Here is a 22,808-nt window from a genome sequence, read left to right as displayed (position 1 = left end):
GCAAAGGTTTTTTCTCCCAGCCTTAAACATTTCTGAGAATTCACGCCCCCCTAATATACTTCTGCTTCCTTCTCAGAATAGTTCTGAACGAAATGTGACTAATTTAAAGGCACACTAACGCTGATTTTGGTTTTTAAATGTATTCAGGTGAGCCTGCAGGGAAAGAATAATAAATTAAAAATGCATCTTAAGCCTGAAATAAAAGAAAAAGCTATCTCTTACAGCTAATTAACATGACAATGCTATTCGTATGACAATAATTTAAGTGAGAAATTATAGAACCAAGATACCTACTTTCTCCCATCATTCAATTCAAAAAGTATTTATTGAACCCCTCACATATGACATGAACAATCCTAACAGGTAGAAATACAGCAGTACAATTAAAAAAAAAAAAACAGACAAAGTAGACAGATCCCTGCCTTCTTAAAACTTACTATTCTTTTTTTTTTAGTGGGGGACAAACACATATATGTTGAATATTAGAGGGTGACAAATTCTGTTTTCAAAAACTGCAAAGGGAATTGTGGAGGGCTTAGTTAACATTTAAGAACAGAGGTTGGACATTCTCACTATGAAGACCCAGAGGGAGAGCAGGAAGGGGCGGTGCGGCCCAGCAGGAGTGTGTGGAGTTCCATCAGTGAGAGCAGCCAGTGCGAAGCCCCCGCCCCAGGCTTGCCCGGTGGGTTCCAGGAACAGCACCGAAGCCGCCGGAGCTGGACCGAGCGGAAGCAGTGGACGGCGAGGTCAGGTGGTGGCGCAGAACCCAGTGTGGGCCATGTTCAGAACTGTGCCTTTCACTTAGCAACATCACAGTGGTTACAAAACACCATTAACTAGCCATAAACAAAAGTATTACCATTTTGCTTAGATCTACTGGCCTCCTAATCTCTTTTCTTCTGGCCTCCTAATCTCTTTTCGACTATCAGAATGGTGTCCTTATGACGTCTGGTTAATGCACTGAGATACAGGACTTCTGAGGACACTTACGCCTTGCAGCTGTTTTAAAGAAATCATTTAGTTTAAGGAAAGAAACTCTTTTCCGATTCTCAGCACTACCCCTGATGTGCTGTCCTCTCCTATTCCAAACTCTTTCCCGGTTTACCAGACCGAGGAGCGAAGGTCCTAGGCTCCGTTGCTGTCCTCGGAGTGGACTTTGCACGTTGAAAGGAATCTAGCCCTGAAGAGCCAAGAAATACTCCCTCTTGGCAAATAAGCTTTGACCTCAAACTCAAAGGAGTGCTTTTTACTAGAAGTATTATAATATATTCTTTGAAAAAATAAGAAAATAAACCATAAGGTAGAGAAATTGTCTTTTCTGAAAGGGCACTTGTCATTACATCTAAGAAAGAACTTGTTAGTGAAAGTCTTACCAAACGAATACAAATCTACTGAATGACTATTTGTGTGTGTGTGAAACTAAAACCTACCTCGTTGTTAAGTTTTCACAGATCAGGGAAAAGCTAGTGACTGTGTTTATAGGGCTATGAGGAAATTTTAAAATATCTATTCAAATTTTAACCCTTGATAAAGCAACTCATGAAGAATTTAAAAACTAATAATAAACTTTCTAGTGTTGTTACTTTATGAACTATGAGACTGGCAGTTCTTACTCTGGTTCTGATAATACTTTCAAAATAAGATTCCTGATTAGAGGAGTCATAGGATCATGAATTAATTCATCTTGCCTTCATAGTGTATGCTGACCATAAATAAAACTACCACATTTATTAATGAAGCTCAACAAAAAAGGAGAGCACAATAAATATTTAAATCAGCTCTACCTTTTACCAGTTGTGTGCTTTGAGCAAATTACATCTTCGCTGGGCCTCAGTTTCCTCTAATGCAGATTAAAATATTTGGAGTATTATTGTGAGGATTAAATGAAATGGACCGAACATGCGGCCAGTTACTGTAATGGTGGCTGTGCCTTTCTGAAACTTTGAAGAAACTATTTAGTTCTAGGAAGGCAACTCCCCCTTTTCTTTTTTTTTCCCAGCCTTATTGAATATAACATTGTCTAAGTTTAAGGTGTACAGAGTGATGATTTGATATGTGAATATACTGTGGAATGATTACCACATTAAAGTAAGTTAACACCTGTCACCTCACATAGTTACCTCTTCTCGCGTGTGCGGTGGTGAGAACATTTAAGATTTGCTCTCTTAGCAGCTTTCGAGTGTGTAATACTGTATTGTCACCACGCTGTATGTTAGCTCCCCAGAACTTACTCATCTTATCACTGGAAGTTCGTATCCTTTGATCAACATCTCCCCATTTCTCCCACCTCCCCCCCACCTTGCCAACCACCATTAAAGTCTCTGTTTTTATGAGTTTGACTTTTTTAGGTTCTAACTCTATCAGTGAGATCACACAGTATTTGTCTTTATCTGACTTAGCTCACTTAGCATAATGACCTCGATGCCCATCCATGTCGTCACGGATGGCAGGATTTCCTTCTTTTTCATGACTAAATAATATTTCTGTGTGTGTGTGTGTGTGTGTGTGTGTGTGTACACACACACACACACACCCCATATCTTCATTCATTCGTCAGTGCACGCTTAGGTTGTTTTTGTATCTTGGCTATTTGAAAAATGATGTAATGATCATGGGAGTGATTTCATTTTCTTCCCTTATTTTCAAACACATCGGACACGCTGTTATCTCCAAATCATCATCTCTTCAGTTTTACTGGATCAGAAAATGATGGTTCTAGACCCTGCTGCTGTAGTCAGATCTGACTTTGTATATCGTCCTGATAAATTAGGAACTATTTCCTCTTGGTAAGTAAGTTTCAACCTCAAACAAACTCACGTATCTTTATATCCAAAAGCAGCGTTAGACGTCATCGCTTTTGCTGGCTGCCGATGAATCCCAAAGCCAGCAGTGCTCCCCAGTCTTTTGATGGTTGAGGTGCTCACTTCGACTCACCTGGCTTGGGTGGGACCACACTCGTGGCCTCAAGAGCCCTGTTCTGTAGCAGAGCACCCACAGCACTGGTTACTGTCGGTTCTTTCTTTGAACTCGTCTGCACCCTACCCTGCAGAGAGAGAGGGAACAGTTCCATAACGTCAGGTAGCGCACAGAAGTGAAGCTGTTTCCACTTAACTAGCAGCAGATCAGAGTCATCTCCGGGGACCTACTGCACCCAGGGGAAAGGGACAGGCACACCCCGCACCTCAGGTACCCTGGTTCCTGCCCTCACTGTCTGGGATTTGGAGCCTTCGTTCCATAGTCAGGCCTTTGTGGGAACTGCGATATGTTAATCCTACATTAGTCGCACGGGGACATAAGAGATCGCTTAATGTCAATAAAGATAGTTATGGAACGTTTTAGTTTCTCCTCGCACTTGAAGATGACTTTGTTTTTAAGTACATGAACAGAGAAGAAAAACAGACGTTGGCAGGCAGCAACTGTTTTAAACAAGGAATTCCAACACCCCCTCACCGCACCCCTCCCCACTACGGAGCAGCAGCAGAATAGTTACATGAACGTGGAATAAGGACCAGAAGGTTCCTTGGGAGCGACTTTTTACCTTGCTGCGGATCCCACCAACATCTCCATGGGAACCACAAAAAGATAACCTGACTCAGAATGAGAATTCTCACTCGGGCAAGGACAGCTACGAGATGATAGCGAGCAGCTCATCCCCATCCAGACAAAGACAGCTATTTTCGGAGGCCCATATTGGTCTCTTTTGGTTAAGGGTATAACACTTTTTAAAAAGTTGATTATGTTTAAAATAGAAACACACTTCAGCTGTGCTGTTAGCAGCCCTTCGAACTGAAACCGCCCCTCCCTTTCTGTTCCACTTCTGAATAAGCTTCACTATTAGGCAGGGCGAAGCGGGCATCGGGCAAACAAGCACTGCTGTTCAGATACACTGGGCAGCGAGTTTACTGAGAAAGCAAGCAATTCAGCAAGCAAGCAATTTTTCTTCTGTGTTCCCAATCACCACTTAGTTCTGGAAAACAAGGAGAGGAACCGGGCCAAGTCACTGGTTACACTCAGGACGGCCAGCTGGCCTCCTTCAGGAATAAAAAGCACTTCCGTTGCTGCTTCCCAGTGCTCCCTTTGGCCCCACTAAACCCCCACTAACTTTGTGGACTGGTTAGAAGGATCATTCGAAGAAATGGACCGCACCCTTTACTGCTTTAGAAAGTAGAAATAAAATTTTACTCAGAAAACCTTTTTGAAACTGAGTTGAATTCAAGCCCAAAGCAGTTGCATCCCCTCAAAATTGTGGTACCTATCCCACCTACGAGAAAGGACCACCGGAGAGGGGAAGAAGGAAGGAGAGGTAACGGGAAAGGAGGAAAGGAGGAGGGACCCCCTATGGGAAGGTCCTCATACTATCTATTATCCTCTCCACAACTTGACAAAGTAAAGATTAAAGTGAGTCCCAGAGAATTTAAGTAGCTCGTCCACGTTTACCTACGCACAGTAAATTACAGAGTTGAAGGTCAAACCCTGACGACGACTGATTGCAGAATCGAGGATCTTTCTACACTGCACTGCACTGCTTCTCAAACTGTTTCAGGTGTAAGGATTGGATCTCCGCAGCTGTTTTTCATAACCATCTTTCCTTCTCCACCAACACATCTCCTCCCTTTCTCCTGTTTTTCTTTAGCTGGCTGTATAGTATTATTATCTGCCTAAGCTCTGGAGCTGAAAACTTTCTCATCAACCCTGATCCTCTTTTATCCTGTATCAAATCACCTTCTCAGTCCCATCAATTATTTCTTAAATTCTGCCTGCACTCCCCGCCCCTCGGTCCTCTGGTCCCAGACCCTCGCCCCGTCCCTGTTGCCGCTCTCCCACCAACTCGTCTCGAACACTCATTGCAAAAGTGATCTTTCTAAAACACCGATTCCATGTCACTTCAGTCTACACTGCTCGACCGGTCTACATTGTCTAGAGAACGACACGTGAGGCTAATAATAGACAACTGGACAGAAAAGCCAGGACAGGCTGTGTGCAGAGAGACTAGGAAGCAAAGCGCCGTAGGAAGAAAAGGTGCGATGGAAAGATGGGAAGGACTTCCCGGGTCCCCGGGGACTTCACAGTTCCCGCTTCCGGGCCCTCGGGCTGGCTGGCCTTGGATTCGCGGGCATCTACCCACTTAATCCCTCTCTTCCTCCTCCCTGAAGCAGCCTGAGACCTGATGCCATCCTCCCTGCCTGTGCCGCCCTGTCACCGCCGCCAGCAGCACTCTGTGCTCTAGTCTTTCAAGCCGGGCTCGTCGGGCCATGAGCTGGACCTTTTGTCCGCGATGTTCTCCTCAACTCCAGCTCTAGGCTGGCAAACCCATTTGATGTTTAAGGGGAAAACGTTTGCTCCTCTTTGAAGTTGTCCGTGAATCCCACTGGCCTCTGCCTCCACCGGGCTCCCGTGTTAGTCAACTACCACTCCCGCCTGCTGCACCGTTTCCAAAGCCGCCTCCTCCTTTGAATTACAAATCCTTGATCAGCCAGCACGTAGCAGTGTCTGGTACAGAGCAGATTTTCAGTAAATGTCTAATATGTGTGAAGACAGAGCTCAGAACCCAGAGTCCGTGGGATATGTGTTATTGGAGAGAATCCCACCCTCTTCAATGCCGCATTTCATGGAACTCTTTCTGAACACGTTTCATACTCAAGTATGCGAACCAATTTAATCTTTTCTTGGTGTCTGAGGCATGTTTATAAAACGAATAGTTTTTATACTCTACTGTAAGTTATGTCCCCGGGACCTTTGATGTTTATAGAGCTGTTTGCTGGCTCCAGCTCTATCTGTTTTTATAAACCTTTGTCTTCCTGGTCAACTTGTCATTTTACTTATTTGTACCTAATTGTAACAGTTGCTTCCATTTGTCCATTTGAACTTGCTGATCCTGCAGCTTTAAATGAAAGGCTGAGGACCCCTCTCCTACAGAGCAGATCGCATGGCCTGTGGGAGCGACAGAGTGACAGCTTCCTCCACTCGGGCCAGCTTCACTTCGGTTTCGCAATTCTTTCCTGTGTGGTTAAGGCTGATAACCACTGTTGGACAGAGTTTAATACTACAATATTATAGAAACACTACTTATATGTTCAAGTCTTCCGACTTTCTCTACAACACCCAAAGGTCTTGTAAGCTAGAAACTCAAAAGGAGCCAGTTCCCATGAGAATGAGTGACAGTGACCAGCTCTCTCGATCCTTACATTTTCTCAGGATGGGTTGTTTAGGTTTCCCATCGAACGCTACCTACGTGCCTCAGGCATGCATGGGCCCAAGATCCAGCGCCTAGGGAGAGAGACTCACCTGGGCTCTGGATGCCAACTTGGCCGCCGTCTGGGCTGGATCAAAGACCCGACGAGAAGATTGATCCTTGCAGAAATTAATGTGTCGACTTGCTGCATTTTCATTAAACCTCCTCATACAATATGGGCATTGAATATAATCTGAATATAAAGATAACGAGAGGCAATTAGCATTGCAGAAATAACTCTGAAATGAAATAAAACAGGACACGAACTCTGCTCCAACTTGAAAGAACAAGGTCTCGAACGCTGGTTTTCAGACAGCCTGTTCCAGAGGGGAGGCTTGCAAGGGCTCAAATAAAGAACATGGCAGGGGAAAATCGTGCTACCTGTGCACTTATTTCAATTAAGAGTGTGCCCTTAAAATGTTTACACGATATGTGTTTTAGAAAATTAATTATATTTAGGAACATTCCAATTAAATGGATTATTTAGTGGACCCTTACAGAAAAAAAAGTAGTCCTAGAATCACAGAATGTTAGTATCGATGATCCTGAAGGGCATGCAAGATGCAAAAGCCCAGGCTGTGGTACTGGGTGGGACAGAAAGTCATACAGGAGTTATGGCACTGCAGAGGGAGAGGAGGTGTTCCAAAGTGTGGGTTTGGGGGTTGGGATTGGAAACCAATGTCACTGGCAGAAAAACACACTGCTTCTGCACTGCTCGATGTTTTTCACTGAACTCCGGAGTGAGGAGGAAAACAATACATTCAGGAAGGAGGTAGGAAAAGGGAAAAAGGCAGGGATTCAAAAAACAGAAAAGGAAAAGGCGGGGTGATTGGAAAATGGCTCCAGAAACAGCTCAGCTTCCAGGGTTAGAACCTCTCAGGCAGTTCGGTGGGCACTAGGCCCTCTCTGGCTCTGTGAAATGCCCAGTGTCCTCGACTTGGCTCTCACATGCAATTACTAGACAGTGAGAGAAATGGGAAGTGAGAAAGATCCCAGGTCAACTTAGAACGTGGAGATGCTCACAGCAAAGCCAGGGTGGAGCCTACCCCTCTAAATCAAGCTGAGACGTCGGTTTGGCTTGGTTTGGTTTTAGGCAACTTTTCTTAAGGGATGACAAGTTGGATGTGAGCAACATAAGAGAATAACTTTCCTCCCAGGAAGGATCTGACACAGCGGCGATCTTAACCTCTGTATGGAAGTTTGGGTTAATGTAGAGTCAAAATTCCTACATATGTGGGTGAATGTTTAAGGCGATGATTTCTTCAAAGTTGAGTCTCCTAAAGGCATCCTTTTAGGCAGTTTGGGGAGCTTTCCTGTTTGAGAGGTCATTTCCTAAAATAAATACTCATACAATGTAAGAATTGGGAGAAATTGGAATGAAATAAGTGATTAAGCGCTTAACCAAACCTTTTATTTCACACTCTGGAAGGCAATAGTTAATCATTGATTAGATACATATTGAACATCTACTATGTGTCAGGCACTGTTTTATACTTGGGGATACATGTCTCTGTAATCAAGGACTAGGCGTTCAAATACAGAAACAACATTTTCCCACAGTGAAAAATTTCTTGAAAAAAATAAGACAGCATTGGGAAATGATGACGGCTCTGCAACCTGCCTGACTGGTTTTGAGCCCCAGCTCCTCACTTGCTATGTGTGTGAACTTGGGCAAGTTTCTCAACCTCCTTAAGCTTCAATTTCCCTAGTACCTACATATCACCTCTTTCATCGGGTTGTTGTGAAAGTTAACTAAAATAATCCACACTAGGGCTTGGCACAGTGGGCGGGGTAGAACATACTAGTACTATAAAGAAACAGGTCCAGCAAGGTTGTGTTTCCAACTACCAAACCAGAATGAAACTGCTTAGAAAAAGTGAAATAGAAAGTGCCATTATCATACGAAACTCACAAAGCTATAAAAAACCATCAGGGGCTCGGTTCCTGGCTTGGTGGGAACAGCTTCGGTCTCACCAGCTGAAAAGTCACGGTTTATATTAAAACTGCTGTTACCGTGACCCCTAATCAGTTCAGGCAAAGACAGAGATTATGGCAACGGCTGTGATGCTTCCCTAACCTCGCTTGTTCATCCATCACTACCCTTCTGTATATGTTTGGCACCATGAGCCACTATGGAGACAACAAAGATGAAGTTTATTTCCCTGTCAATGAAAACCTCAGAGACAACTGGAAGGACTAGGCAAAACAACAGAGAGGTACCATTCGTGCAGTAAGCTGAGAAACTAGGAAGCACTGGGTCCTCCTGGAGTCCAGAGGAGGGACGTGAAGCCCTGACTTACAGGGGCAGAGGAAGGGAAATACCCTGAGAGGCAAATGCCCTGAGAATGGAAAAAGCATTTTTCAGCAACGATAATCTGAATGCAGAGTGACCGAGCTTCGTGTTCTACGACTCGTGTCTTAATCTGAGTTTCCTCTTCCTCTATTAATAACGATGTCATAAAAATGACTATGCACTATTTATTTCAATAGATAATGGTTTTTAAAAGTTGGACTACAGATGAATTTGTATGAGGACTATGTGGAAGATGGTCAGATCTCGAAAAAATTTAAAGTAGGAAAACAAGAATCATTTTAAAATGCAAGCATTTTGCTGACTACACATGTCTACTTAGCCCTCTGAAATAGTGACCAAATGTCCCAGGCCTCACGGAAAATCCCAATCATAAAGATTCAATGTCACTTTTCCCATTAACTGTCACATCATGGAAAACTGAATGATTGGCAGACTTAATACAGTAAGAATTAGAACAAATATATACATGTCACAAAAACTGAGTCATGAAATACAGAATCATGTTGAAAAAAATGAAAATTATTACAAACTCATGCAAACGAGCCCATAATATATATCTCTAATTATGTCTCTATACATTTTCTAGTACATAAGCCTGAGAATATGTGGGCTAATATAAAATGCCCAAACAATCAAAACAATTGGATACTAATGAAATGTTATTGTATATAATAATTTTTTTGGTGCATAAAATCATAGTAAGAACACATGAGTGAACTTAATTATAAACTACATTTTAGCATGAAAATATAAAAAGCAGAAAAATAAATGTATGTTTGATGAGGCCTTACAATGGAACTTATTTAAAAAAAACAATAATCTCCACATTTTACATCCAATGTGAAAATGACAGAAATCCACAAAGCAGGACATTTGACATGGTTTCACTTATTCAACTGAAGAACCATAGGGTAGCCATTCGACTCTATAGCTTCTACTATTAAAATGAACTATTCCTCATAAAAGATGTTTTTGTTATATGAAGCTTATTGCCAATGTATTATCAAAATCTTTTTACTGAAAATCTTAAGACAACACATTATTTTAACTACTTTTTCATTAGCACCCAGAAAAAGTGAAGCATTTACTAAAATCATTTCTGTTGTAGAAGTTCAGATGATTTATTTTCCAGATGATTTTTATAGTGTGATTACACAGTGTTTTTTGTTTGTTTTACTTTTAAAAATAAACTTTGAGGACTAATTTACATACAGTAAAATGCATCTATTTTGAATGTATAATTCAATGAGTTCTAACACTTGTATACATTTGTGTGCTGACATCAGTTAAATATAGAACAATTTCATCACTGAAAAATGTACCCTTACGCCCCTTTCAGTCAATATTCTCCTAAACCCAGTCACAAGCAACCAAAGATCCATTTTCCTGTCACTAAAAATGTCATGCCTATTCTACAATTTCATATAATAGGGACATTTATGTTGCTGCATGTGTAGTAGCAACTTCTTCTTACTGTTGAGTTGTATTCCATTTTGTAAATATTGCACAATTTGTTTATCCATTTACTTGTTGATGAACATTTCCAGTTGTTTCCAGTTTATGCAATATAAATAAAACTACTATGAACATTAATTTTCAAGGACATGTTTTCAGTTTTTTACATAAATACCTAGAATTGCAGTTACCGTACAGTTAAGTATGCTTAAGAAAATACTAGTGCAAAGTGGCTGTACTATTTTATTCTCCCATTAGCAGTGTGTGGGACTTTCAGTTGTTCCACACCTTAGTCATCTCTTATCATCAGTCTTTAATTTTAGCTATTCAAGTGGGAATGTGGTAGGATCTCACTGTGGTTTTAATGTACATTTCCCTGATGAGAGTCATGTTGAATATCTGTTATTGGCCATTATTTTTTAATGTGTCTGTTCAAGTACATCTCTTGCTTTTTTCCTGTTGGATTGTTTGTCTTATTGCATTGTATGAGTTCTGTATATATTCTTGATATGAATCCTTTGCCAGATTTTTGTATTATGAATATTTTCTCCCAGCCCATGGCTTGCCTTCGCGTTCTCTTAATGATGTTTCTCAAAACTGATTTTCTCAATTTGGGCGAAGCCTGATTGATTGATTTCCTTTTTTTAAAATTGTTAGCATATTTTGTGTCCTGCCTAAGACATCTTGATTCTTAGATCCAAGATTATTTTTTGCTAGAAATTTTATAGTTGTAGCATTTATGTCAGGTCAGTGATCCATTTGAATTAATTTTTGTATATAGTGGAAGGATCGAAGTTCATTCTTCCCATACTGACATCTAGCTATCCCAGCATGATTTGTTGATAAGGTTATCCTTTCCCACATTGGATTATCTTTGCCAAAGCGCAGTTGCCTGTAGATGGGGGACGGGGGTCTAATTCTAGATTTTCTTTTCTGTTCAGTTGATACACCAGTACCAAATTGTCATGATTACTGGAACATTATAGTAAATCTTGATGGCAAGTCTACATCCTCCGATTATATTCTTTTTTCAAAATTATCTTAACTATTCCAAATTCTTTGAATTTCCACATAATTTTAGAAAAAGCTAGCCAATTCTGACTCAGGAAAGAAAACTTGCAGGAATTTTTATTAGAATTACACTGAGTCCAATAATCAATTTGGAGAGAATTGACATCATAACACTATCCTGAGTCTTCCAAGATATGAAAATGATATATATCTCCAGATATTTTGCTCCTCTTTAAGTTCACTAAGCAATGTTTTATGGTTTTTATTTAATAGTGCTAACATATATTTTCTTAAATATATACTTAAGTACTTAATGTTTTTTACATTATTGTAAGTGGTATTTTTAATTTCATTTTTCAGTTGTAGATGCTGTATATGAAAATATAATACACTTGTGTATATTAATCTTATATCCTGAAAGCTTGTTAATTCACTTTAATTCTGGTAGGTAGCTTTTTTTATAATTTCTTAAGATTTTCTACATTTACTCATTTATGATCATGTTATCTGTGAATAAAGGTAGTTTTACTTCATCTTCTCCTCTTCAATCTATGAATTATATGTGTATATATAGCATACATGTTATATATTTCCCACCCCCACCCCCTTATTATACTGGGTACTATCTCCAGCACAGTGTTGAATGAAGTGGTCAGAAAATTCATCCTTATTTTCTTCCTGATCTCAGTGAGAAAATGTTCATCTTTTCAACATTGAGTGTGATGTTAGCTACTTTTCAAAGATGTTTTTTATTAAGGAAGTCCCCTTCTACTTCTACCTAAGTATTTTCTTTTTTAAACAGGTATGGATGTTGCATTTTGTCATGGACTTTGCCTATATCTACTGAGATGATCATATGCTTTTAATAATTAAAATATTTAAAAATATTTTAACAAATTTCAACAGAATATAATGAATTACATTTACTATTTCCTTATGTGTTACATGCCATTGAGTCAGCTCTGACTCCTGGTGACCCTATGAATGAGTGATGTCCGCCATGCCCTGTCCTCGATGGCCCTGCTCAGCTCCTGTGGACTCCTGCCTATGGCTTCTGTCATGGAAATCCATCTCGTATTTGGTCTTCCTCTTTTCCTGATGTCTTCTGTTTTTCACCAGCATTACTATCTTTTCCAAAGTGCCCTGCCTTCTCACGATGTGCCCGAAGTAGGACAACTTCAGTTTTGTGATTTTTGCCTTTAGTGATGTTTCGGGCTTAATTTGCTCTAGGACTCACTTGTTTGTCTTTCTGGTGGTCCAGGGTATCCATAAAGCTTTCCTCCTACACTGTATTTTAAATGAATCAATTATTTTCCTATCAGCATTCTTCACCCTCCAACTTTCGCATCCATACGTAGCAACTGGGTGTGGATGACCTTGGCCTCGCTCAGTCTCTAACAACACACCTCTGCTCTTGGTGATCTTTCCTAATTCTTCCAATACTGGCCTTCCAAGTCTTTGCTTTCTCTTGATTTCTTGGCTGCTGTCTCCATGTGAATTGATGACTGAACCAAGGTAACCACGATCTTTAACAATTATGATGGCTTCATAATCTGTTTGATGCCTTCATGAAAATCGTGTATTTCTTCTGTGGTCATGTTTTTTGTCGTATTGATGTTCAAATGCAGTTGTGCTTTGGCACTGTCTTCTTTCACTTTCATCAGAAGTTGTTTGAAATCATCACTACTTTCTGCCAGTAAGATGGCACCATCCGATCTTAAGATACTGATATTTCTTCCACCAATTTTTACTCCTCCTTCCTGAGCCTAGCCCAGTTTTTCACTTGATATGCTCTGCATACAGATTAAACTAATCGGGAGATAAAACGTATCCTTGTCTGACACCCTGGCTGATAGGAAACTATTTTCTTCTTTCTACTTAGGTGTAATTTGTTCTTTTTCTAACTTTTTAAAGAACAAGCTTAAGGTAATCGATTTAAACCTTTCCCCTTTTTAAGCAATCAACTTCTTTTCTAGGCACTGCTTTAGCTGAATCCTACAAATTTTAATTATGTTTTCATTACAATTCTGTTCGGAATATTTTCTAATTTCTCCAGAAATTTCTTCTTAAATCCATGGGTTATTTAGAAATAAGTTGTTAATTTCTAAATATTCAGAAATTTTCTAGATATATTTTCATCATTAATTTGTAATTCTATTGTGGTTAAATAACAGTCTGCATGGTTTCAATCCTTTTGGACTTGCTGTGTGACCCACTTTGTGGCTCTGCACCTGGTCTGTCCTGGGTGAAGATTCTGTATGTACTTGAACAGTATTCTGCTGTTCTTGCGTGCCATGTCATGGTTATGCACGTCAATTTGGTCAAACTCGTTGATACCATTGTTCAAGTTCTCTCTATCCCTGCTGATTTTCATGCTGCTTATTTGATGTTACTAAGAAAGGAATGATAAAATCTTCAAGGATAATTGTGAATTTGTCTACTTCTCCTTCCAGTTTTGTCAGTTTTTGTTTCACGTTCCTCGAAGATCTGTTACTAGGTACATAAACATTTAGAACTGATAGTTCTTCTGGACGAATATATGTTTTTAATCCTTATCTCAGTTAATAATACTTGCCCTGAAGTTTACTTTGCCTGATATTACTATTAGACACTTCAGTGCTTTAAACACACCAGTCTATAGTCGTTCTGACGTTGCTGGTGTTTACTTGTCTTTACCTTTTTATCCGAGAGGAAAGGCACCAATCGTAAGTTTATGGCTTCATGAAATGTTCACAAGCCTCACACACCCATGTAACCAGCCCAGATCAAGACACGGAATGTTCCAGCAAACCCCCTTATAACCCTTCTGGTCCTCATCATCCTGCCGAGGAAAACCACGGCTTGACTTCTAACCTGAGATTCGAACTTAAAGATTCTAAAAAAATGAGCTTCTAATATTTATAAATCAGGAAACCTGCATTTCTGCCATCCTTCGAGAAATTAGATCTGGTAACCCAGGATGTATGTTCCCTTGAGGCATCACCCTGCTGAAGCAGGAGCAGCTGTCACCGAGGGACGGCGTCGGCTCTCCAGGCCCACAGGGCCCGTCTCCTCATTCTGTCACCTGCCTGGCCTGTTTGTGTCTTAAAATGTGTTCCTGGTAGAAAGTATATAATTGGACCTTGCCTATTTATTCAGTTTGACAATATCTCCTTTTTATCTAAAGTATTTACATCGTTTCTATGCAATTGTGCATATAATTAGGTTTAAGTCTACCGCCTTGCTATTTTTCTTTATCCCATCTGTTCCTTGTTCCTTTTTTCCTCTTTTCCTGTTTTCTTTTGAAAATAATTTTTTTTCCCATTTTATCTACACTCCATATATTGTCTTATTAGCTATTTGTCAATATTTTTGAGTGTTTACTCTAGAATTTATAATAGGCACCTTCATGAGATAACACTTACTTCCAAAGAATGCTATACTTAGTCACATATAATGTGAACGTTTCAACAATACATGTTCATTTTCTTCAACCTCGTCCTATTGTTTTCACACATTTCACTTTCACATGTTATATATAATCTCCATAATATGCTGTTATTTATGCTTAAATAGTCAGTGAAATAGTCAGCTAACATTTTACTCAATGGAAAACAAGATAAAGATGTCTGCTTTTGCCATTGCTGTTCGACATAGTATTGGAAGTTTAAGCCAAAAGGTTTAGACACAAGAAATAAAAGGCATACAAACTGGAGAAGAAGACATAAAATTATCTCTGTTCGCAAAAGATGCAATCTTATATGTAGGAAACCCTAAAGGGTCCACACCAAAACACAACTGCTAGAGCTAGTAAACAAAATTCAGCAAAGTTGCAGCATACAAAATTGATGCTTAAAAATCAGTTGTATTTCTGTACAGTAACAATGAATAATCTGAAAAGAAAATTAACAATTCCATTTACAATAACATAAAAAAAATAAAATACTTTAGAATAAATTTAACCAAGGATGTGAAAGATTTGTACACTGAAAACTATATATCGCTACTAATGGAAATTAAAGAGAACGTAAATAAATGAAAAGACATTCTGTGTTGACAGATATAAGACGATATTGTTACGATGACAATAGTACCCAAATGATGTACAGATTCAATACAATCCCTAACAAAACTCCAATGGTATTTTCAAAAACTAAAAAAAAATTCTAAAAATTCATGTGGAATCTCAAAGTTCCCCAAATAGCTAAAACAATCTTGGGAAACTCACACTTCCTGCTTTCAAAAGTTACTACAAAACTATAGTAATCAAAACAGTGTAGTACTAGCATAAGGACAGAAATACAAACAAATGGGATAGAATGGAGAGTCCAGAAATAAACCCTCTCATATATGGTAAAATTGATTTTTGATGAAGGTACCAAGACCATTCAATGGGGAAAGAACAGTCTTTTCAATAAACAGTGCTGAGAAAACTAGATAACCACATATTAAACTACATACTTAACTTCCAATGGGATCTTAGCTTACACCATATAGAAAAATTAAGTCAGCCTGGGTCAAAGACCTAAGTGCAAGAATAAGAGCTAAAACTATAAAAGTGTTAGAAGAAAACATATGGGTAAAGTTTTATAATATTGGATTTTGCAGTAATTTGGTGGGTTGACATCAAAAGCTAGGCAACAAGATAAATTGAACTTGATTAAAATTAAAATGTTGTTGCATCAAAAGGTAACATCAAGAGAGTGAAAACACAGTTCATCAAATGGAAGAAGATATTTGAAAATCCTATAACTGATAATGGATTAATATTAATCTGATCGAGTCTCTAGTCCTAATTTCCAGTTTACAGAAAGATGGGGGATAGAGAAACACATTAAACACTAATATGACTAAAAAAACCAGACAAATCCAGAACAGAAACATTGTAAAAGATTATTGGTCTAGCAGGGGTGTTGTGCAGGATCAAAAGAGACTAGAGACCATGAGAGACAATATATAAATCTTGACTGAATCTTGGATTGTGGCTGGGGAATGAGGAGAGAACTTTAAAAGACATTCTTAAGATAATTGGGAAAATATGAGTTTATATATTCAGTGTGACAGTAGTATTGTGGTTATGTGGAAAAATATATTTATGCTTGAGAAATGCATACTGAAACAGTTAAGGCGCTATGAATTTTGAAACTTCCTTTCAAATAGTTCTGCCAAAAAAGAGAGATAAAAAATATGACAATGTCGGCCATTTGTCAAATTTCAGTGAAAAGTATATAAGTGATCATTGTACTATTCCTTCCTCTCTTCTGTAGGTTTGAAATTTTTCAAAATAACAAGTTTAGGGTAAAAAAGTTGTGGGCTACTACACTGTACAGCAGAAAATGGTTAAAATGGTGAAGTTTCTGTTATAGGAATTTTATCTCAAAAAAAATTAGAAAGCTGTTTATATTTTACACTAGGAAGCCATTATAGAACTACACAAACTGTTCTGCCCAGCTCCGTTCTCATAACGCGTGACGTGAACTGTGTCCCCTGCCGTCATGTAATGCCATGACACTAGGTACAGTGTTATTCCCCCATCTGAGTACTGACCAGGGCCAACCCTGCTTAGCTTCCGAGATCACACACTTTAGGGTAGTATGGCTGTGGACAGTGATGCACTGATGTTGAAGTAAGAGGAGGAAACAGAATCTTTTGGTAGAGCTGAAAAAAAAATAGGATAAGTTTTTTTGATAAAACTACTTTTACGTAATTTACTTGTTATTGTTAATGTTAGACTGCATTGGAGGAAGCAAGGCATGATAATTTGGTCAAAAATCATAGCCTCCATTGGTTAAGGTAAATATCAAAAGCAAACCACACTGGCCACACACCTGGGTTAACGGTGGGAGGGGGTGGTGGTGGAAGAGGGCGTCCTTCTTTAATGGCCAGTGTGCACTGCTTTGCTGACCGAATTGCATTAATGAAGTCTTCATGCTGTTGTCTCCAGTTAGCTTTCCTCACGGGTTGAAGCTATAAAAAAAATAAAACCGACATATACTAACCTGAAGTACATAGCTCTCCATTATAATTTTTTTTTTTAAATAAAGCTGGGATTTGAATTTACAGGGAGGAAACAGGCCTGTGAAATTTGGAGAGAAAGGAGAATTTGTTTTTCAAAAGTACTAAAAGAGGTTTGGAAAATACAGTCATAAAATTCACAGGCCACAGTAGTGAAGGAAAACACAAAATAACAATCAGATAAACAAAGAAACTACAAAACTTTAAAGGAAGACTTAAATGTAAGATTAAAAGTGACTTTCTTCCAAGGGAATTGCTAGATTTAATGCTACTCTAATGAAAATATAAACAAGATTCTTTTTTGCCACATCTGGAAAGTATCTGAAATACATTTGGAAATCTAAGTAAGCATGATTAAAAAGAAAACAGTAAAGGTGGATTATACTTACATGACATTATACTACACTATCAAGCAAAAATGAAGGCAGAGAGCCAGAAAGAGGCTTTAATGTACTTAGGGATGTAATCAGGAACAATAAGGGAGATACAGATAATACCTTGGATTGAGGCGCCTTCCTCACAGTGGGAATGTCAGTGCCCTGTAATCTTTGTTTTAAGGAATTGAAAGGTTTGCGTTTTTTGTTGAAGAGTTTTCGACATATTGGTCCATGTCTTTCCTAGAAAAGAAAGGGTGGGGATGAAATTTGTTTTAAATGTACAATCAGAAAGTTTGTAATGCCACAGTGTATTCAGGCAGCCCCCACTACAGTGACTGAGTTGGACCTTTGCAGAGCCAAGTTCATTCTCTAACTCTCAAATCACAGCAGAGCAAATCCATCTGGCTCTCCTCACCCATGTTACACATAACAAGATATTATGTTTGTTCAAGGTCAATAAAAGGCCTCTACAGCTAAAGAGACTTACTTCAAATTTGGTTATACATATTTAGCTCTATCACTTCGGCTGTATGAATGGTTTTAAGCATTAAATAATGTTGAAAAGACAAACTTTCTAGTTTAAACTGAAATAAATATTCCTGATTTTGAGCTATTATTTTCAGATACTCACTGAAACCAATGAAGTTTTGCTGATGATTTCTTTTATTCTGTTTCCTGCCTTCCCTGTTTCTAAATTCCAAGAGCAAGTCACCCAGTAATATGACAGGAAATTTGAGTCCCAAAAAGCCTTAAGATTCAGTTTTATCATCCTTTTGAAATAGCCCTTTGCATACTGCAAAGGAAAACAGCTTCCTATAAGTGGAATCTTCTCAGAAACACTCTTCTTACCACTCAGCAGTTCAAAATTGAGTTTAACTGGGTCACTTTTCTACATACAGCAAATTAAGTCACTGAACTCCTGAACAGGAGTGAAGAGGTTTCACAGAAATATCAGAGAACATCTGCAAAAGACAACTGGGACACCCATACAAATAAACGAACACACCAATTCCATTTACATTATGAAGACATTTTCCTTTAATTCATCCAAACATTTCACATTCATGAAGTCATTTATTTCAGAGCAAATGTAAGCTTATCATATTCAATTTAAAAATATTATAATAGTTGCAAGACAATTGGCAGGAAAAACACTCTTTACTCTAGCCAGTAGTCCTTTAAGCACTCAGCAATTCTGGTACAAAAACCAGGGGACCAACATATAGAGCTCTGCCTGTATACCAACTTTATAAAGTCTATTACTCTACCGCTGTGGGCTTATGCTAACATCTTTGCCTTCTATTCGAAATCCTCTTCCTTGGTGGACCTGTAACTCATAATAGCTATCACTTACATAGTTGCTTTGTCTAAACCCAACAAAATACAGTCTCTATGAAAATCACTGCACCTGGCTATAAACGAGCCATACATACCATTTAAAACTAGAAGACAAAGATTAGATCAGTTGATCGAATCCGCTCTGTAGACTAGAGATAGGCCTAGGAAGTAAAACTCAAGATACACTTGGCTTTATTAATCACTCTTCACATGGAACCTCCTGGGTCTCGACCCCCTCCCCATGGGGCAGAGCCCCAGGCTGGTGAAGGCAAGGGTAGCATACTGGTGGAGGGCCAAGCCACAGCGGGCCCGGCGAGGTCCCCTTCTAGATTCTGGAAGCTCTAGCTGCAGTTAATTAAAAGAACAGGTATTTCAGTTTTTAAATTCTCCAGAGAAATACAACCTACAACCTATAGTCCTTTGCCTCAAATGTAGTCAGGTTTGTACTCCAAATCCTTTACGTTTGATGTGTGTCCTTGATCTAAAACGCCCCAACTAACAACTGCATTATCATCTTCATTTAAAATGTTTTTTCTTGGGAATCCTCTAATAATATTGGGGCCTAATACCTGTTTGATCCCCTAATTTTGAAATAAATCAAGCTTTTATTCCACTTTATAGGCATCAATCAAGAAACTTAACATGCAGTTAGCTTGAAACTGGTTTAACAATTAAATCTTGGAAAAGGCTTTACATCCATTTTGTTCAAATTACATAAAATCCCTGAAATTGGAGGGTTCTTGTCTTCATACGTGGCAAAGCAGGAAACAGAGGGAGGTTAAAGGACTTGTCAGAATTAGTGACAAATTTGAAGCTAAAAGCCAAGTTTCCAGATGCTCTAAATTCAATGTTCATTCCTCTCGACTAGCTAATTTCCCTGGTGTTTTGGCCTTAAAATTTGAATTTCTGATGCTTATAGAAGAGGCGAAAGAGCCAAAATCTCTCCAGAGACAATCAGCTGTGCCAAGATACTTTTATCTGGTATCCTGTTGGTAAGAGGGTTATGTTTAATAAGCTCCCCCTTGAATGGGGCAGCATCGATCTGCCTCCGTGTCCTCCGGGCCTGCCAACCATAGGTTATGTACTTCTCTTCCCCTGCTTTCTCTGCACATCTGTCTTTAATCTTTGCCACTGCGGCCTCCTCTCTAACTTGACAGTTCATTTAACTCCAATGAAACACATCTACAAAATGTCTTTATGTTTACCAGAACATCTGCTGCAAAGCGTCTTCCACAGACTTCACAGGGAAATAACTCCTGATTGCCATCTGTATAAGATCCAAGAGCACATTATGTTAGTTTCATGGAATTGCCTGCCTGAGAAGAAATGACTAACTGGAGGAGATCTCAATAGCTTAATATCCTCACTCTCTTTTCCCTCCCCACCAGCTCCTTCGTTCTCTTAAAAAGGTCCTTTGTAAACTCTCCTAATAAAACTTCTCACTTCACTAACCAGGTAAATTTCATGTTCTTTGGGCAATCAGAGTATAACTATTTAATACTTAATATATTCTTAAACAAAGTGCCTGATACCTTTGCTTGGACATAAGTACAAAGTTAATACCTTAGTATAGCAATAAATAATCCAATGGTAACAACTTTAGGGATTCCTACTAGAATGGAAGGTATATTTGTGTGCTAAATGAAGGCATGCCAATTTGTCAGACTGTATGAAAAAGGTTGCCTAATCATCAGATTTAAGATAAACTTTCCTAGGAATGGCTTTCACTCTCTCAATAAACTCTCTTTGCTGGAATAAACACCTACCTGAGAGGAAGTAGAAGAGACAGATAAAATGGACCAGGTAGAACTGGTAGACTTTCGATTCAAATCAGGAAAGGGGTACCAATATAACGGATAAGCATATGAGGATGGGGAACATCATCCTGGGAGCGGTGTTTGGGGTCAGACCACTGAATGAGGCTAGTGAATGATACTTACTGCTGACATTTCATATGCAGCAGTGGATGAGTGAAGGATTTTAATCATAATGTGTTTCACTACTTGCTATTGTTTTTTGATATTCAACCATAGAAGTATTTTAAAAGTTAAATGAAGGAGAAACTCAAATATAAAAGATTTAAAAAAAAAAGGCTGAAACTGTGCCCGCTACATCCCAGTGCTTCAAAGTACATGAAAGGTGCTCAGTAAATACTTCTTGAATATGTGGGCCAAACAAGAATTGAGTTTCTACCACAGGACCAATCATTCATTCAATAAAATATGTGCTTCGTGCAACTCTGTGGGAATGTGGAGACAAACCATACGTGGGTCCAGCATAGAAAAGGAAAGTATGCACATAAATTACTTGAAATGAAGTTAGAAAAATGTCTCGAGAAAAGGAAAACATTATGGAATTGTGAAAAAAAAGAGTGACTTCATATTACTTCCTTTGCATTCTCCTGGAGTTGAGTATATAAAGATTAAAAAGCAGTTTGATCATGGAGAAGATTTTATATTAGAATAACAATGAGTTTTTTCTACAAACAAGGGGACCAATTAAGAACACTGAGTAAGAAGAACTTGAACAACGCTGTAGAAGATTCATGTGACGAAGGTGAGGAGGGTCTAAAGGGACGATGGTGGGGAGGGAAGATAAGATGTTAAGTTAAAAAGCTAAAGGTGTAGGCCCTAAATGGAAAGAAAGAGGGAAATGGAACGCACTGTGGCCAGAGAATCGACGACATGACTCGATTTGGGGGAGTTGGGTGGTGGCGAAGAGAGAAGGATGCCTAGGCCTGAGAGGAGGACAGGGCTGCGGATAGAAAAAGAAACAGAGAATTAGAACAGGGCCATCTTAGTGAGAGAAATGACCTCAGCTTTGGAAATACTGAGTTTGAAATAGAGGTATCCAGCCAGCAGGATGGATATGAGGGAGGTCAGGGCTAGAGACACAGATGTAGGCTTTGTTTGGAGAGTGATGTAAAGGCGTGATACTGCCAGGGAAGAGGTCATGGAAAGAGAAGTACAGGGATGATCCCCAGGGAACTCCATGTTTAAGGGCCAAGAAGATGATGGTGATAAGCCAGGAGAAGCGGAGAGAACAGGGTCATGGAAACCAAGGGAAGACAGTTTGAAAAAGGAAGGCCTGATTAACAGGAATCAGATGGTAGCTCATTACACACATTGTTGATTTAAATGATTTCTTCTCACATCTGCCAGATGGTATTGTATTTGTAACACAGGTCATCCATTACAGCATACAGAAATATCACTCTCCCTGTTTTTTTGGCCTTATAACTCTGTAAAATGGGGTCTTAATTTTTCTTTTTTCCCCCAGCAAGGGTACCCCACCCCTCCACATACTTGTTAATAAAAAGTGTTCATCCTAATTATAAACCTGCTTTTTCTAAAATGCTAATGAAGATTTATTTTTTAATGCATTTATTTTTATGTAACATTTTTATGGTGTTTTCCAGTTCCCCAAATGCTTTTCCTATGTAATCAGATTGGCTCCTCACAGCAATCTTATGAGACACAGTTGGTACTATCTATCTAGCTAACTAGCTAGTTAGCTAGCTAGCTATCTACCTACTTATTATTTTACAGATAAGAAAATAGAGATTCGAGTTTAGATAATTTTTCTAAGACCTCAGGTAATAAGAGGTTACACTGAGACTTCAATCTGAGTCTCTGTCTTTGCAAGTATTAAGACTATTCAACTATCACCATATAGATATATTATGTCAGAACTAACCCATAAAGCAAATGGAAGTCCCTGGAGAAATAATGGTCTTTGGTTTAAATCAGTGAATTTAAATGAGTTCAGTGAATTTAAAGTAAAGACAGATAAATACGATTCAATTGAACACTGAAATACGTGGACCCCATATTCTGAACGACATTCAGCATGGAAGCTTAACCATAAGGAAAGAAGGGAATGTCTGCCTATGTCAGTTGAAGCAAACATGGAGATCAATGAGGTCTACAGTGTTTGTTACAGAATGCTGACTCGCATGGAATATGTAGTCACTAGACCTTTAAAAGAATTATTTGAGCTAGCCAAACGCCCTTCGATAGGTCAAACTGTTACTTTCTCACCCTAGAATACCACTCAGCAATAGGAGGAACGCTATAGATACAGACAA

General features: G+C 38.9%; 1 protein-coding gene across 1 annotated transcript in view; it reads right to left on the bottom strand.

Moving 5' to 3' along the window:
• ZC2HC1B (zinc finger C2HC-type containing 1B) overlaps positions 1 to 22,808 on the bottom strand; it is a 34,734-nt gene that overhangs the window by 5,027 nt on the left and 6,899 nt on the right. The window contains exons 2-6 of the mRNA XM_036239288.1: positions 19,927 to 19,988; positions 17,504 to 17,623; positions 16,820 to 16,958; positions 6,286 to 6,425; positions 2,935 to 3,043 (exon numbers count right to left, since the gene is read on the bottom strand). Of these exons, the coding sequence (XP_036095181.1) occupies positions 2,935 to 3,043; positions 6,286 to 6,425; positions 16,820 to 16,958; positions 17,504 to 17,623; positions 19,927 to 19,988 (570 nt within the window). The remainder of the gene's footprint in view (positions 1 to 2,934; positions 3,044 to 6,285; positions 6,426 to 16,819; positions 16,959 to 17,503; positions 17,624 to 19,926; positions 19,989 to 22,808) is intronic.

This window comes from Rousettus aegyptiacus, unplaced genomic scaffold (genome assembly GCF_014176215.1).
Source record: "Rousettus aegyptiacus isolate mRouAeg1 unplaced genomic scaffold, mRouAeg1.p scaffold_m13_p_1, whole genome shotgun sequence".
Classification (NCBI taxonomy): Eukaryota; Metazoa; Chordata; class Mammalia; order Chiroptera; family Pteropodidae; genus Rousettus; species Rousettus aegyptiacus.
The sequence above is the reverse complement of the archived record's forward strand: the minus strand, read 5'-3'. Positions and strand labels throughout refer to the sequence as shown.